The sequence below is a fragment of the Tamandua tetradactyla genome, chromosome 3 (assembly GCF_023851605.1).
Source record: "Tamandua tetradactyla isolate mTamTet1 chromosome 3, mTamTet1.pri, whole genome shotgun sequence".
In the NCBI taxonomy this organism is placed as follows: Eukaryota; Metazoa; Chordata; class Mammalia; order Pilosa; family Myrmecophagidae; genus Tamandua; species Tamandua tetradactyla.
This window is the reverse complement of record NC_135329.1, coordinates 128,153,768-128,171,502: the sequence shown is the minus strand read 5'-3', so window position 1 is coordinate 128,171,502 and position 17,735 is coordinate 128,153,768. Positions and strand designations below refer to the sequence as shown.

The following is a 17,735-nucleotide window of genomic DNA, read 5'->3' as shown; positions in this document are numbered from 1 at the left end:
AGTGTAAACAGGATATTTGAAACTTTAAGCAAGCTTCTAGAAGGAAATGACAAAAAAAAATATTTTTATTGAAATATCTTTATGCACCATTACAGTTCATCCAAAGTATGCAATCAGTGGCTCACAATGTCATCACATAGTTACATATTCATTGTCCTGATCATTTTTTAGAACATTTAAACAAATAAACAGCAAAAGAAAAACTCATATATCCCATACTCTTAATTCTTCCTTTCGTTGAACCACTAGTATTGTAATCTACCCAATTGTTTTTAATTCCTTATCATCCATTATTTATGTATTTATTGTCCTTACATTTTTACTCATCTGTCCATATCCTGGGTAAAGGGAACATCAGAATACAAGGTTTTCACAATCACACACATTGTAAATGCTATATTGTCAAACAGTTGTCTTCATGAATCAGGGCTACTGGAACACAATCCAACAATTTCAGGTACATCCCTTGAGCCACTCCAATATACCATAAACTAAAAAGGGATATCTAATGCAAAGAATAACCTCTCAACTCTGAAATTTCTCAGCCACTGGGACTTTATTTTGTCTCATTTCTCTCTTCCTCTTTTTTGGTCAAGAAGGCTGTTCTCAATTCCATGATGTCAGGTCCTGGCTCATCCCCAGGAATCATGCCCCATGTTGCCAGGGAGATTCACATGCCTAGGAGTCATGTCCCATGTTGGAGGAAGGGCAGTGAGTCCACCTGAAGAGTTGGCTTAGAGAGAGAGGCCACATCTGAGCAACAAAAGAGGTACTCTAGGGGGTGATTCTTAAGCATAACCATAAGTAGGCTTACCTTCTCTGCAGGAATACATTTCATAGGAGCAAGCCCTATAATCGAGGGCTCATCCTATAGAATTGGTTGTCCTCACTGCTTACGAGAATATCAAGAATTCCCCAGATGGGAAAGTTTAATATTTCATCTTCTAGGAAGTGACTTTTGATTTGAAACTTAAAAGATGAGTAGGAATTAGCCAGGTTGGGTGGGTCCTGAAGGATAGTCCCAGTCACTAGAAAACTGCAGGTAGAACAGACTAGAGATAGGCAGAAAGGAGCTTGGAGTGATTGGAAGAATAGGATAGTGGAGACCAGTTGTGGAGACTAAGGGAAAGAAGCTTGATGGCAGTGAGCTCAGAGGGGTGTACAGAGGGCTTATTGTGATTTGCAGCGGTTAAGACCCTTTCCTTCCTCTGCAACCTTCTTGGGTTTCCAACATCTTGGGTTTCCAACATCTTCTTCCTCTTCTCTGACCTCCAGGTTCTCTGAGTCCTAGCCACTGGTGGTTTTTCAGTTCTAAAATATGCCTTAAGGACTCAGGGCACACATTGCTTGCTCTGGCCACAGGGTCTTCTTTTCCTTTAAATGTTACTCAACACCATACACATGTACTCTTACCCTTTTTCTTGTACTTTGTACTCATCTTTCAGTTTCCTATTCAGAAGCTCCCCAAGGAAGCCCCCCCACCCTCCAGAAAATCTCAGTTTGTGTTGTTGGGTAGTCTTATGGAGCTATGTTCCTTTCTAACTAACACTTCATTTGGTTTTAATTATACCATCTTTTGGATGATTATTTGATTGTCACCATAAACACATCTTTTTTTTAAACATGGGCAGGCACCAGGAATCGAACCCGGGTCCTCTGGCATGGCAGGCAAGCATTCTTGCCTGCTGAGTCACTGTGGCCCGCCCATAAACACATCTTTTAATGGTGTACAAACAGGACCATATTTGTATATCTTTATCATTTTATGCTTTTAATGATTAGAACATTGTTGACTCTCAATAGATTTTTTTTTCCTCAGTAGTTATTGAATGGATGAATGATTTAACCAATGAAGTGACTGGGAATTTAAAGATAAGCCTGAGATGACAAAGTGATAATCTTGTCCAGTGGTTTTCAAAGGCTTTTCATGACCATGCTATCAGTTAAAAAGTTTTTTGAACATGTGTCCTCAATCTATATGTTTGGTTATAAGTTTTATATAAAATAATGCATATTATAAAACATAAATAAAATTTTTAAACTATTAAAGATGAAAAATTTAAATTATTGCCAATGGTGATAAGGTATTATTAGTAACTAAAATCTCAAGGCACTGAGGATGTCTGTTGCTTATGATAGTGGATGTAAATCTATTTTCCAGCTATATTTTAATTTTGAGTTTGGGGAACGTGCTTTGCGTCAGATCAGAATGAATGCTCTCCTGCTTTTCTGTAGTAAAGTGATTAACAAAGAGTCGCTGGGAATAAGATGCATCAGCTTCTCCATTTTCTTACTGTTTTCTTGTGCTTATAACGTATATTCAAGCTATAGTTTCTCCAGATGGCATTGGAACACTTGCTGTTTGGGGAAGGCTAGTTTCAGGTAACTGGCCGATAGACTCTGTGAATCCACTTAGGTGGCTCTCGGAACTGCAGTGCGTGGTTGTACAGGTCTACCCTTCCACTTTGTGAACCTCCCATTTTCCGCCTGTACTAGACTGTTACAGGGAACTGTCTGAGACACAGACCTACTATTATTTATTACTCTCTGAAGTTAAAACATTGTTTTTATAGAATAGAAGTTTTTAGCACTTGAATTTCACAGCTCCGTGAATGGACTTGCCCTGCCCTTGCATGCGTACGTCCAGCTGTGGAGATGGGCGGTCTGCTGGTGAGGAGTCCAGTGAGCAGATGAATGTTCCATGGTGGGAGCAGTGGGAGAGCAGGGAGCTGCTTAGGGGTGATTAACTGCTGCCAGAGTCCAGAGGCTTCACCAAATATTTAGGTTTTGAGCTAGATCCTGAAGGACAGGAGGAAGGAATTGGATAGAAGAAATTAAAAAAAAAAAAGTTGATTTTAAGAAGATGTTCCTTTCAAGCAGCTTAGGTAGATTAATTTATCTATGGCTTTGCCATAGAGGAGGTATAAGTTGTATCCTGCCCTGTCCACTTTTTTGGCTCCACCTTAACCCTTTTAAAGAAGTAAGGCCCAAATGTAGTAATTTGGTTTGAATTATTCAGTTACTTCATCTTTATCATCACCTTAGAAGGGTCCATTCATGTTTCTCAGAGCTGTTAATTTAGTGACAATTTTGAGTCCAGTAGGGTAAGATAAAACTCAAACCTAAAAACCTTGTGACTATCCAGCCTTGTGTCTGAATTTTGTTGTTTTATTGTTGCTTCCTTCCCCCTTTCCCTACTGAGTTTTTGATAAGGGGAGAAAGACTCTTACAGTGGCTATCGATAGGAAATAACTCTGATTAACTCATTAAAATGATTTATTTAGATCCACTAGATGAGGATGTGTTCAAATATACTAAGAAATAAGGTAGCACATGTGAGGGGAATTTGTAAGAAGGGAGGCATATCAGTTTGAAGATGATATGCTTAATTTAATTTGTTATCCTGCAGTTACATTTTTTTTGTGTGTGTGTTTTACTTAATAGTTCTTAATTTTCCCTCCACAGTTGTACAATGGTCGATGGAGTGATGATTCTTCCTGTGCTAATGGTGATTGCTTTCCCTTCCCCTAGTATGGAAGGTAAGTGACTCATAGCTATTTGGGTTAGTATAAATATATTGTGCATTGCCTGGCTTATTGTAAGCCAGTCAGTTCTTAATCCTATCAGACTCAACACCTCCTTTTTATAATGAATATTTTGTGACACCCTATATCTTTCCTATATACATAATTTAAAATATACATTATAATGCCCTATCTGAATAAATGTAAAGGAGAAATAGAAAATTCTGTAATTAATAGTAAAACAATATGTGCATGTAAAAATCATACAATGTAATGTAGTTGGGAATGAGCACACCAGTAGATAAAATGAAGTAGATGTTTACACCTACTGTATATACAATCCCCATGGACATGACATCTTCAAAAGCTGAAGATCTATTTTTGGAAAACTTAGTGAACAGTATAAGACATACTATTTTAGTTTGCTAAACCTGCCAGAATGCAATATACCAGAAATGGAATGGCTTTTAAAAAGGGAATTTAAGTTGCAAGTTTACATTTTTAAGGCCATAGAAATGTCCATGCTAAGGCATCCAGAGAAAGATACCTTAACACCAAAGAAAGGGCTGATGACATTTGGGGTTTCACTCTCAGCTGGGAAGGCACATGGCGACATCTGCTCACTTTCTCTACGGGCTTCTTCAGACAGCCTCCCCAGGGGTGTTTTCTTTCTGCATCTCCAAAGGTCTCTGACTGTGTGGGCTCTAAAGCTTTTCCCAAAATGGTTCCCTTTTAAAGGACTCCAGTAAGCAACTCCACCTTGAATGAGTGGAGGCTCGTCTCCATGGAAACCACCTAATCAAAATGTCCCATCCACAGTTGGGTGGGTTACATCTCCATGGAAACAATCAGAAAGATCTGACCCAGCAATATTTAATGAAAATTGAAGGACATGGCTTTTCTGGGGTACCCAAGACTTTCAAAGCTGCATACATACTTTGTGTTTTTCTGTATAATAGACTTAGGTGCTAGGTTCAGTGAATTATACACAAGATTTTTCATGTGCATGAATGCTCTGTGGGACAGGCAAAACTTGTGGGAGCCATAGGCTAATTCTAAGTTGTCTCGTGCTACCCAGGCTATTCAAGGCATTTGGCAGTTCTGGGCCCTGCTCACTCACTACTGCCCATCCCCTTCACTCTTCTAAAAAGCTGCTTAGATATGGTTCTTCCCCTGTTGAGAATCACACAAGAGATAATCAAGTGAGAAAGAAAAGAAAAGTTACCCATGATTTCCTATAATCACAGGAAATATGCTTGTATATGTCTTTCTGGAAATATATAAAATATAAACGTATTCTATCTTAAGGTACATTGAGCAGTGCCCACTCTATTTCACAAGGGCTCCTCCATGAAGAGTGGTGTTTATGGTGTGAATCTCAGACTTGTTATGATCAGATTGAACAGTAAGCCTATTGCCCGTTACGAGTTCTTTGGAGTAGAGCGTAGTGGTCTGCTTTTTATAACTGGTTAGTTTCCGATGAGGCATATCATTTGACAGCTTGGTGCAACAAACATTGTGAAAAATCAGTGTTCAGTATAATAATAGAAATTCATGTTGTTATATAGTAGATTTATAATATTTTTGTCTGCTTCCACCTCATTTCCATATTCATTGTCATATATTACATATCTATATAGTAGCCACCCAGCCGCATGTGGCCATTGAACACTTGAGACATGGCCAGTACGAGTTGCAGTATACTTTACATGCAACATACACTCTCGATTTCAAAGCCTTTGTATTGAGAAAATGTAAATTTCACCTGTTTCTTTTTACTACTAAGAGAAAATATAGAATAAATAATATGGCTCACACTACGTTTCTTTTAAATAGTGTGTTATGGACCAATTTTGGTATCTTGAGTCTAATTTATGTTCCAAGCTATGTTGTTAAAAACTTTCCAGTAATATCGCAATCATGTTAATTAGTGCCAAAGAAATATGGATCTAAAGTGGCAATTTTAAAGGAATTTAGAATTTTTAACTACAATAGAGGTTGGGTCCAAGGCTGAAAGAATTACTAAGAAAAAATGGACTTATTAAAGCTCTGAAGACTTGATGTATTAATAAACAGTGGTTCTCAACTAGGGGTGATTTCTTTTCCTCCAGGAGACATTTATAACAGGTAGATTTTTAGGATCCTCTCCTATTTTTATTTGCTAAGTGATTTGAAAATTACGTAAAAAATCTAAAGAATAGTGGGTGTACGGGTGGTTCGGTGGTAGAATGCTCGCCTTTCATTCGGGAGACCCTGATTTAATTCCCGGACCATGTATCAAAAACAAACAAAAGTCTAAAGAATATTGAAAAATTAAGAGTAAAATGTCCTTCTTCCTTCCAAATTCCACACCCTGCTCGAGGCACAGTACCATTCTGTGCGGTATTAAGCAGTTCCCGTGGGTTCCAGTTGGTAATCATGGGTGAGCCTGTGGTGCATACAAGACAGAATTAAAGGGAGAGGGGAAGAGAAATAGAGGTGGAAATGTACCATGAAGACAGAAGGAGAGACGTTGAAAAGGGCATTTATAGAACAGTGTTAACATCTATGCCATTGGTTGTTCTTTCCTGTTTTAAGCTCTTCAACTATCTCCAAGAATTCAGCAAATGTCCTCTTAATGCTGCAGTAAAGATATTATATAATGAAACAAGTTAGTCTGAGCTGAAATAGAAACAAGTTGGACCTGCTGTTTGTGGCCGCTAAGGTTTTGCTGTCAAATATAGCATTCCCACTAGGATGTTTACAAATACGGCCAAGTACACACCATCCTTTGGTTGCAGTTGCTGGTCTCTAGGATCAGTGTTGCTTTGACAGTGGTGAAAAGGTGGCCTTGGAAGGGGGTGGGCTGGGCTGGGAGGGAACACCTAGGGGATTATTAATATCCAGCAGCTATAATGCTTTTTCTAGGCAGGAGGAGCCCCTCAACAAACAAACAAACAAAAAGACAGCCTCTAATTTAATTTTAAAAAAAAGAAGCCAATAAAGCTATTAAAAAGAAATTGTTTAATACAAAACCTGAATTTTTAAAGCTTTTAAAAACAATATCCAGTGAGTGCTACCTAGAGTACACTAATCGTAGTAGCAGCTCTCCTAGTCCTGTCTTCCCTCTATCACTCATATGCTACGAAAAGACTCTTTTTTTTTTATATTTACTAGGAATTTCAAATAACCATGGAGTCACCCTCCCTATTTGTGATACTCTAATGTACTCAATGTTAGTCATAAAGCAAATGTTGAGTACAAATACTTGCCCAAAAGAGGCCAATAACGGGGCAGATAACAGAATCTTTATAAAAGCCGTAGAGATTGTCTAGTGCTGACCCTTAGACTATCAACTTTCAGATGTTTACAGAGCAGCAAATGTTTATTAATCACGCATGCTTCAGTGATGCTAGGTGGCGTTTCTTTGGGCATAAAGAAGAGAATTGAAAATTCTGTGACAGAATTGGTGGTTCTCCCATGTGATTATCTAAAATTAATCCTCTTTCTAAAAGAATCCAATGAAACTTTTTTTAATTTTTAATTTAAAAAAATTTTTAAATACATGGCTCATATATGAGAACCTCCAGAAGTCTTTTGTGGTGGCATAATTAGGGATTGCTAGATATATTACAAAGTACAAGGGCTATCAGTTGTTTCTTTTAATAGTCTTTGACAGATTTGTTCTAATATGTTTTTATGGGTAGTGTACTCATCCTAATTTTTTTCCTTTATTAGAGAAGTTGTGGGTTTACAGAATAATCTGTATTTATGTATATAAAATATAGGATTCCCATACCTAATTCACTTAGAAAAAAAAGTTTATCCCTTTATCTCCTGAAACTCCAAATGACTTTTTGATGCTTAATATATGCCAAGTGCTGGGCCAACTGCTTTATGTACATTATCACCCATGACCCTCACTATTACCCTTATGAGAGATTTTTCTGGATGTGGTTTTCGATTGGTTGAAATTCTTGTTTAAAGTTACACAGCCAGCAAGAGGCATGATAGACTTTGAGAAATGGTTTTCGAGAGCTTCAGTCATTACCAGTCCCTTTCAGGATTTTGCATGTTTTTTCATGAAAAAATTACACCCATGTTCACATTGTATCTAGGGCAATTAGAATCCCGCTCAATACAGTATGTTAGAGAGGGCGGGATGAGAGCATGTAATAGCATGAAGCCCTTCACCTGGATTTCTGTTTTTACTTCTCTTTTCTGTTTTATGTCCATTTTATATACACTGCTAGCTGCAGGGAATAGTTTCCTTAGCTCTCACAGAGAAGAGGATGTGAGTCTTAATTACTTGTATTTCTTTCCCTTTCCTTCCCATTGATAAAGCTCAAATACAATTGTTAGACCACTGGGGAAAAGTCCATTTTTGTTTTAGAACCTCCATGTTTGGCTTTTTATTTGCAGGTGAAGACCGTAACAAATACACTTGAAAGGGGATGTCCTTTCTTCACAAATATTTCAGAGCTACAGATGAGCCACATTTTATTAAATTTGCAAGCCGCAGCTAGATTTTATTACGGTAATGAAAGCTGGACTATTGTTTAGAGTTGCAAGAGATTTTGGCCTGTGCTAGAAAAGACTGCTAGACCCAAATTATTTTCTGGGTTGATTTGATTTTAGTGTTTCCAAAGCCATCACCACTTAGACTTTCCAGCCCAATTACCCAATGAGAGAGGGAAGGGGATAACGTCAATAGACTTTTTGTTAGTGCCCACAAGGGCGCCCCTCATTGCCACTGGGAGGAAGAATAGAACAGGCCTTTCTTTGATTTCTCATTATTGAGGATTCAGGAAGTTCTTGAAGGGGTGAATGTAAGAGAAATGTCTCCATATTAAATTTGTTGCTCTGATTTCTTGTTAACATAAGTTATCATTTTTGTTCAGACGGAAATAATTTTCTTTGCCATGTTATCAAATGAGAGACTTCTTTGGGGAGAGAGATGAGATGTGCTGAGCTGTTTGCCACTATTGGACCTAAAATATAAGCTACTTGATGAAGATGAATGCTGTTAAGATATTGCCTCTTTACTGTCAAATTTTCTCATGTGTAAAGAAATGGCTTATTAGTTGGTGCAAGTTCAGGTGTAATGAAGCTTCCTTTCAACCTTTACTACTTGTGGCATAATTATGTCAGCTGTGGGTAGTTAAATCAGAGCCACATGCAGTATTTTTTTTAAGTGGAGAATATAAAACGTTCATATTCAATGCATTTTTATAGGAGGTAGTGGAAGAAGGACGTGGAGAGAACTCTACAAACTCAGTCGGACAGATAGGAGAACAAGTCCAAGACCCAGCCAAGCTCATTAAATGATTTCCTTGTGGTCAACAGTGAGCTTGTAGTGCAATAATTTTTCAGCTTTCTTTTTTATAAAGAGAGGTCTGAAGAGTAAGAGGATGGAGGAAAAACTAGCAAAGCAGGAGATTTGTGGTTTTGCCCTCTATACAGGTCTTGCCCTTGAAAGAAATAAAAACATCAAGGAAAACAAAACGTATGTAAGAATTAATTCACAACTCCCAAACACTGGTCTGTGTCCTCCAGAACATCCCTCTGTTGCCCAGCATGACCTCTAGGTAAGCTTCCATAGTTAATGATTATTCATAATAGTCACTATTACCCAGAGAGCATGTGATTTGAAGATACTAGAAAACACAATATGGGTGGCTTTTGAAGTTTTGACTGTGACCCATTGGGTATATAGGACAGAGATATCTGAAACAAAATGTCATCATGGGTGATTACACACACATTGTTTGATGTACTCCTGTATTTCTCTCTTTTCTTCTAGTCATTTTATTTCACTTAAAAGAAAGAAAGAAAACTTGTGTTGATCCCTAAATTGATTTCACTAGCCACTAATGGGCCATAACCCACAGTATGAAAAAGGCAACTGCAGACTGCTCCCAAGAGTTCACTGCACAGAAACCTTGACATTCCCTCAGTTGAAAGCTCTGGCAGTTCACCTTGGGTCATCTGGTACATTCTCCAATGAGGCTGGTGTAGAACCTTTAGCTTTTTTCTTCCCAATTTCATGTGGCCTGGCCATCTCCTCTAAGTCAGTGATTTGACAGGAAGAGGGAAGTTTACATTTGCGCCTTCTCAGCCTTTGTCATCACACTGGAACAGCTGCTGTCTGATTCTCATCAGCTGAATCTGAGCTCTGCAGAGCAGGGTGTTTCCTAGATCCATGTTTAATGCTACATCTAATTCTTTGTTGTGGGTTAGAGCAGAACATGGATTTTGCGAGGATATGTGTATTTGGAGGGGTTCGGAGGAGAGAAGAAACAGGAAGAATGAGAAATTTCTCGGGGGGAGGGTGTGGTGAAAAGAAAACCTTTGCCTTTTTAGTGTATTTATTTGTTGAAATTCACACAGTGATGGGGGCGTGGCACGAATCTCTTTTTTTTCCGTTAGAATAGTCATAGATTTTATTTTCCCTATTACTAGCATTCTGCATTAGTGTGGTATCTTTGCTACAATTCATGAAACACTATTATAATTATGCTATTAACTTTAGCCCACTGTTTACATTAGGATCACTCTTTGTGTTGCACAGTTCTGTGTGGTATCTTATCACCCTTTTTTGAATATACCATTCAGTAATGTTAGTAGACGAAGTTGTGCCTCCACCCCCATCATCTATTGCTAAAATTTTTCCATCAGGGTTCTCTATTTTGCTGCACTTGTTTTCGCTTCTTGACATTTGACATTTCTTAAATTTGGTACTAAACCAAGATAGATGAAACAAACAAGAAATAAATCAGTGATTCATTCTGGAGAGTTGTCAAGAATTGATAAATAAAAGAAAGACTACCCACAGTCCAACTTAGAATTTAGGTCCTATGACCTGCATAATACTGTGAAATATTTGCTCCTGGACTCTGGTTTATATCCCCTCACTTGTATATACCTTTATATAGACTCTAATTAAGGCTGTATTTCTTTTGCATATAAAGAGAGCTAGAGGCTCCCTGGAAAATTTTCCACACTTCCTGTTAGTCTGTTTCGTTTGTAAAGTTGAATTGGAGAGCAATCAATTATTATGCCATGTGGAGGGCAGTCATGACTACTTCTCTTTATTTATTATTTTATTTTTGGGTGCATGGGCTGGGAGTTGAAACTGGTCTCCTGCGTGGCAGGGGAGCATTCTACCACTGAACTTCCCTTGTACCCTGAATTCTCTTTATTTTTAACATCATGTTCTAGTTCATGGACTTTACACTTTTCACTTTTGCAAAGCGCTAGGGTAATTTTTGGTAGTCAAATGGCAAAGAGTGTGTTCTGAAGAGAAGGCACATGGCCATGCGTGGGGATCAGCCCTTTCCCAGGAGGGAGCAGTCAGATGCCATCGTTAATCTACTTCTTTTTCGCTGTGTGTGTGTGTGTGTGTCTTAACCTCTCTGTGCCTGTTATGCAGCAGAAGTTATCGCAGTGGAATGATGGAGACAATAATAGTACCTGGTGTGATAGGGTTGTTGTGAGGAGACTTGGGAAATAAAAGCAAAGGGCTGGGCACATTGTCTTACTCATACTGTGCAAGACGTGGAGACTTGATGCTCCTCCTTTTAGCCCATCCGTCTAAGACAGTGCCTGGCGTGCCATGGGTGCTCATAAATAATTTGAACGAATGAATAAATGATTTTGGCTAAAGGGAAAAATACTATAAGACAAAGATTATAGGAGACAACAAGATTATAAGAGACAGCAGGTCTGACCTGGGCTGAGGAGATAATAAGAGAGCACAGGCTTTCAAAGAATTTACTCTGAGATTGGGAAGAGAGAAGCAGTTATAAAACAGTCTTACGTCTTTTCAATTGATAAACCAACATCTGTTAAATTCCAGTGGACAGCTCTGCTGTCCTTCCCCTCCCGCAGCCCCTCCCTCTCCCCACCTGCCCCCATGCCCTCGGGCACACTGCTCCCTGGTCCACGTCCCAGCTCACCCAGCGGCCACCCCGGGCCTCCCAGCCAAGGTTTCAACAGACCTCACAAAAATGCCGTCCCAGATGGAACCCGCCATGGAAACTATGATGTTTACATTTCACAAATTTGCCAGGGATAAAGGCTACTTAACAAAGGAGGACCTGAGTACTCATGGAAAAGGAATTCCCTGGATTTTTTTGAAAATCATAAAGACCCTCTGTCTGTGGACAAAATAGTGAAGGATCCGGACCTGTGTGGGGATGGCAAAGTGGGTTCAGAGCTTCTTTTTGCTAATTGCTGGGCTCCCCATCGCATGCAATGACTTTTAGGTAGTACATATGAAGCAGAAGGGAAAGAAGTGGGCAGAATTAAAGAATTAATTCCCCCAGCCTTATAAGAATTATCCCAAGAGTCGCTTAAGGAATCTGCCCCACAGTTTCCCTCTGCATAAGGATTTCAAAGTAGGTCGGGTCCTTAGAAAATGTACAAATAAAATCCGACTGTCAGCTGGTGAGCAGTGGAAGAAAAGTCAATTAAATGCCTGATAAGCTTTTAATTTTTATATTGTTTGCATCCTCTTGCCCTCAATGAGCCAATTTCTTTTTTAATATCTAACAAAAAAAAATTCCAGTGGCCAGCAGTGTGGTGGGCACTGGCCATGTAAATACGAAAGGAAAGTGCTTCCTGCTGCTGGGGGAGTCACAGTCTAGCTGGATAAACAGAGATGACAGCACAGGGCTGGAGGTACTGCAGGTAAAGGCCCCCATCTCTCACACTGGGCTGGGGAGAGGGGACAGCTCTCCAGAGAGATAGAGTTCTGGACGTTCAGCAGGTACTTGAATAGCCAAGGAAGGAATGAGAAGGGCAGTTAGGCAGTGGAATTGGGGAGCCAGCAAAGTGGGAGAGTGGAGGGCTCAGTCTCGGCAGGCTGGAGAGCTTGGGCAGGACAAATATGGCAGGCCCTTCTTCCTAAGGAATTTAAACATGTCTTGTACCTTGAAGGTAATAGGGAGCTATTGAAAGTCCTAAGCAGCGGTAATCTGCGTTTTTAATAAGAGTGGTGTGGGGGAAATGGATCATAGGACTATGATCAAGATTAGAAGTAAAGGGATGAGGACACTCAGGTCCTGAAGTGCTAGGCAGGTAAGCCTACTTGCTGTATCTGAAAAAGCTTTCCCACTACCTCACCTTAATGGAGGTGTGGGTTAAAAACGCAGCCTTAGTTCAAAGAGGAGACTGTTGCTACCAATAGCTTACAAATAATAACAACAGTGGTAACAACAGTAATCTAATAATACTTCCACTCATACTTTTATTATGAAAACAGAAGCCTGAGCTCCTGCCTTTTCTAGCAACTTTTGCAAGACATTTAAATCCCTGTAGCTGGCCCTTTGTTCCTGTGTTGCCATGGAGTGTCAATAGCCCAGCTTAGAATAACCCAGGCAGTGAGACGAGAGGTATGGCTAGCTCACAGGCATGGCTAGCTCACAGGCATGTCGGCTGGCCAGGTTACGTTGTTTTCATTTCTCCCATCTTGGGAGGAGCTCTGGGCAGCTGGTTGCCCTGGCAGCTGTGAAAAGTGTATGTCGTTTGGCTGTCCAGAGTTTGAATTGCAACCAAAACTTGCCTGCTTACTGAGTATGTGCAGATCCCAATTGAGCTGATGGCAACTGAAAATAGCCCTCTGAGCACCTGTCCCTGGTGCACCAGCCCCTGGCCAGCTGCCATTTAGGACAGTGTGGATTCATTTGGTGAATAGATGATGCGCCATGCAGATTTTAATGGTTCTTAGGAAGATTCTGAGAACCCTAAACGGATTTGAAAGGAATTTAAAAACAAAACAAAGCACGTTTTTCCACACAGTTCCATTTGACACTTCTGTGGTTAGTGGGTGGGAGCGTGGCGGTGTAGGTACGCTGTGTGCCTGAAGACTCCAGCTCAGCTGAACAGTGATCCAGTAGATTAAATCGTATAAGTCTTCTTTGGAAGGAAAGGCTTTCCTGAAAACCCCCCAGATGGTAGCCATCCATGGTTTAGGCGGCCTCTGCTTTGGAGAGGGGAGATATTGCATTAACCTCTTTTGTTTAATTTTGTTCCTTTTCTTTAAGCCTGAACGATGGTCGGTAGATCCTTTCTACATGGGGACTCTCTCTTGATTATTATTTGTCAATAGTTTAAATGTGGACACACAACTCACCGAATAGAACCACAGCATGTTAGGAGATGGCTGATCCCCTATGAGGAATGCCTTCCTTTTCCTTCTGGTCTTTCATCTCTTCAGAGGCCTGGCCACATTGTTGGCCATGCTGGGCTCACGGTGTGGATGGAAGCAGGTTCTAGAAGGAAATACGTCTGAAAGGACTGGTGGTATTAAAGCTACTATTTAAAAGTGACCCTTCGTAGATACTTGGGTTATCTTTAGGCTGGCAGTGTTCTGCAGCACCAGGAGCCGAAGGGAATCTGTGGAAACTCTTGCCTGTTGCTCTCGCCTTGGTCTGTGTATAGATATCTTGCTGCCCAGCCAGTGGCCTCGTGACACAGCTCAGATTTAGCTGGCTTAATTCTGCCAAGGTCCAAGATTATCATAGAAGCTGGGAATGGTTTGCCATGCCACAAAGTCTGGGGAGAGAGAACGTGTGTTTGTTAAGTCCTCTGAGAGCTACTTTCTGATTCTACATTGTTTTTAGCTGCCACCCTGGCACCTTTCTGCAGGCTTAGGCATGAAAAGGAATAAACTCAAAATGTCACAAACTCAATTTTCATTAACCTTGCATGGAGTTTTGGACCTAGTAGTGCCTTGGGGAATGAATTGGGGTATTGGGAGAATAGAGAAGTAGTAATATCCGAGGCTTGAACTCCACCCCAATTTTTTACCCTTAGATATCTTAATCAGTGTCTTCATCCATGTTGGAAAGGAAGTAGTCTAGATGTCTCCTTGGTTTCCTCTGCTTTTCTGTGGGATGGGATAATGTAGGGAAGTAGTGAGGTGGAATTATATAATCCTAGACATTTTCACCTTTAGCGTGGGGTACTACGGTATCCAGAGGCTGCATTCAAAGACTATTGTTTAGCAAATTGTTGGAGCCCTGCCCATCAGTTGAGGGATGTGTCTGTGAGGTCTGACAGCTTCCTGGAAGGCTGTAGAGGTGTGGTGGAATCCTGCTTTGGTCATCAGAGCCAAGGTTGGCAACCTTGGAGGCCAGGTCCTGGTTTCTTCTCCAGAGTTCAGTGCCCTCTAGAACCCATTATTTCAAGATTCCTATAAAACCAAAAATTTCAATATAGCGCCTGAGTAGGAAGCCCTCACAGAGTGGCCGTACAGTCGCCGCTTAGCCAGGAATCCATGATGACGACTGAAAGTCAGCAGCACCAACACGTCTTCCCATACCGAGCAGAGCATCTTCTAGTCTGAGATTTCAGTAGATGATATCACATCATTGGCGTTTTTCTAGATCTAAATGCAAGGATTTTTCCATGTGCTGGGTCTAACTTGTTTTGTCTTCCTTCGGGCTGTGGTGCTGTCTGTTACTCCGACTGTAGTTGGAACTTTGCTCAGACATGGGTGTTTGTGACAGGTGAGGAAGATTGTATTTTCTGGTCACTAAAAGTAGATCCAGTAGATAAATCCCATTAGGCTTTGTAATCGTTCATTTCTCTGAAGCAGAGATTGAAGAAGATGAAGAGCTTTTGAAGATGAAATGAAGAAAGATACCATTATTTTCCCCCCATATTATGGAGTTGCTTAACAGACAAGCTGTATATGCTAAATCCAAGTCTTCATTCAGGGAATCATAAAAAGCATGGGAGAGACAGACTAGTATTGTCTTAGGTCAATACCCGGCAGTGTTTCTTAGTTCATTAGTCACTTAAACACAGGGCCGCGTGCATAAGTTTTTGGCCCTGAAATGGAAGGTGCGTCTGCTGCAATAGGCTTAATTTACAGAGATTATTTCAGAGACAAGCAGCCAGCCCAGACACAACATAAACAGATGGCACATTTTTTTCCTCCTTAGCTTCAGCAGTTCAAATGCAGGATGATTTAGGAATCCTTATCACCTTCAGAAAAGCAAGAAGGGGAAAATGATGTAATTCACTTGTCCCCACGCCCTGCTGAAAGTGCTATTATTTTCACTGATAGGAATAAAAATGGCAGCAAAAATCAGGAGCGGCTTTTTCACTGCTCAGCAGCCAAGTTGTGCACTGACCCCCCCTAAAGTGGCCAGAGTTGAAGGCATTTGTATTTTGATGATCCTGATCACCATAGTAGCAAAAAGCCCTCAAATCAGCCACCTGAGGAAGGACCATCAATTAAAGCCTGGCTGTTCTATTTATGTATTAAATGACCCCAATATTTTAAGAACTCTTGTATCTTGTCCCTTTCCTCTAACAAACAAAACACCCGCCACACTGCAAAAAGCACTAATTTTCCACACTTGTGAGCCCAACTGGATGAACAGATGTGACGCTAGGGTGAGCTCCTTTAGGAAGCAGTGGTTTGCACAGGCATGCTGGCTCGGTGACTAAGCTCTGCCTTGAGATCTGTGCTGACATTTAAAGACTTTATGGGCTCTCTCTGCTTGGAAAACCAGTATCATGTCTCTTCTCACTTCTAAATCCTTTCAGTGAAGGGAAAATTCTTTCGGTGGCAAAATATTTATCTGGCCTGTACTCCTGCCGGGTGAGACAATGGTAGGGTCTGTAATGGTGACCAAAATCAGGACAGTTCCTGTCCTCACGGTGCTTACAATCTAAAGGACTGTCTGGCACCTGAGAGCCATATTAACTCATGCAGATGAGTGTATCGGGTGGTTCCTTTTGGGTGTGTGAACAAATCCATCTCTGAGCAAATAGCGTTTAGGGTGAGATCTGAAGGATAGATAGGCACTATCAGGTACATGGGGGTTGGGGCAGGCAAGGAGAAATGAATTCAAGGTCCACAGCAAAGGGATTCAAGAGCCTGAGACAGAACAAGGTCTTTGAAGAGTTGACGTGATCTGAGAGGAGGGTCAGTACGCAGGCAGGGATCATCCAGATCCAGGAAGACTTTGGGGCCAGCTCAACAACTGTGGTCTTTATTTTGGGAGCAGTGGAAGCCAGAGATAGATTTTAAGCAGGGAATAATAATACAAAGCCACATGGGGAAGGATTAAGGAGGATAGGATCCGGACCCAGTCAGGAGATGGCAAGAGAGGACGATAACTTGGATTAAGCCAGATGAGGAAGCAGGCAATGGTGAAAGATGAATTGATTTAAGAAACTTAATAGGGAATGCTTGGTAAGGGTGCATGAAGCAGAATCAGCATTGTCCATCTGAATGAATGGGGATGCTGAATTAGGGAACACTGGAGGAAGAAGTTTGAAGTGAAGGAATCTTAGAAATTCAAAAATCATTTTTTTGTTGTATTTTAATTTATATATGGTCTCATTTGGATACCTCTTTATTTTCTGTCTTTTGAAAATGTTTTATCATCTTAACCTCTGGAATATATTCTTGAGTTTTACAACTTAAGCAAATGTCCTATTCTCTGATGAGAAGAAATATGATTTGGGTTCCCTAAAATGAGTGTTTTTGGAGAGAGCATGTAGGTGCCTCATATGTTTTATCCCTGAGCATATAGCTTGTCCTTTCGCTGGAGCATTGCATGCCCTTCGCTAGGCTTTCTGGACCTTGGTTTCTGTCTTAGGAACAGGCTTGCTGGTGATGATACTCAGCATTACAAAATCCTTTCTTAAGCCCGTGTTTAATGCCAGAGATCTCACATGCCTTCAGATTCTGGAGAGGCGCCAAATTGCACTCCCAGATTAGGAGACGATGGAAGGACTCCTATAATCCATAAACCTAAATAAACTGCCATTTAAAATGAATGAGTGGTTTACAGTGTTGGAAGGATTCCAGGATGTTTAGTGTTCCAGCCGTAGCCTATGCAAGTCTGAGCCATTGTAGCAGTCTAATTACAGCATTGTTGTTTGTGCTGCTGTGAGGTAAGCCTGTCAGAAATTCAGCCTCTTCCTTTCGCTGACCCCATAGCAATGGGCTGGTTTTCTTGGAGCATTTCCTCACTCGTGTCTTTTGTGTCAAAGAACTTTTAACAATGGGAAATTGGGATTTTGTCCACTGTTATAGAATAATAATAATTTTAAACCCGTTAATGTGTTCTTGAGTGTAGGAGTGGGCAAGGAGAGGGAGAACTTTGGAGGATAAATCCATAGTGTTGTGTCTAGATCACTAAAATCACACGCACATAAAAGTGAACACTTATACTAGGAGACCCAAGGGTATTCCAAACTGGGGGT

The 17,735-nt window shown here is 40.6% G+C and overlaps 1 protein-coding gene across 10 annotated transcripts in view; it reads left to right on the top strand.

Moving 5' to 3' along the window:
* The window catches only part of ACVR1 (activin A receptor type 1), a 140,685-nt gene that overhangs the window by 68,744 nt on the left and 54,206 nt on the right, over positions 1-17,735 (top strand). For all 10 annotated transcript variants that reach the window (XM_077153886.1, XM_077153889.1, XM_077153891.1 and 7 more), the window contains one exon: positions 3,466-3,539. In XM_077153886.1, the coding sequence (XP_077010001.1) occupies positions 3,473-3,539 (67 nt within the window). In that variant the 5' untranslated portion in view covers positions 3,466-3,472. The remainder of the gene's footprint in view (positions 1-3,465; positions 3,540-17,735) is intronic.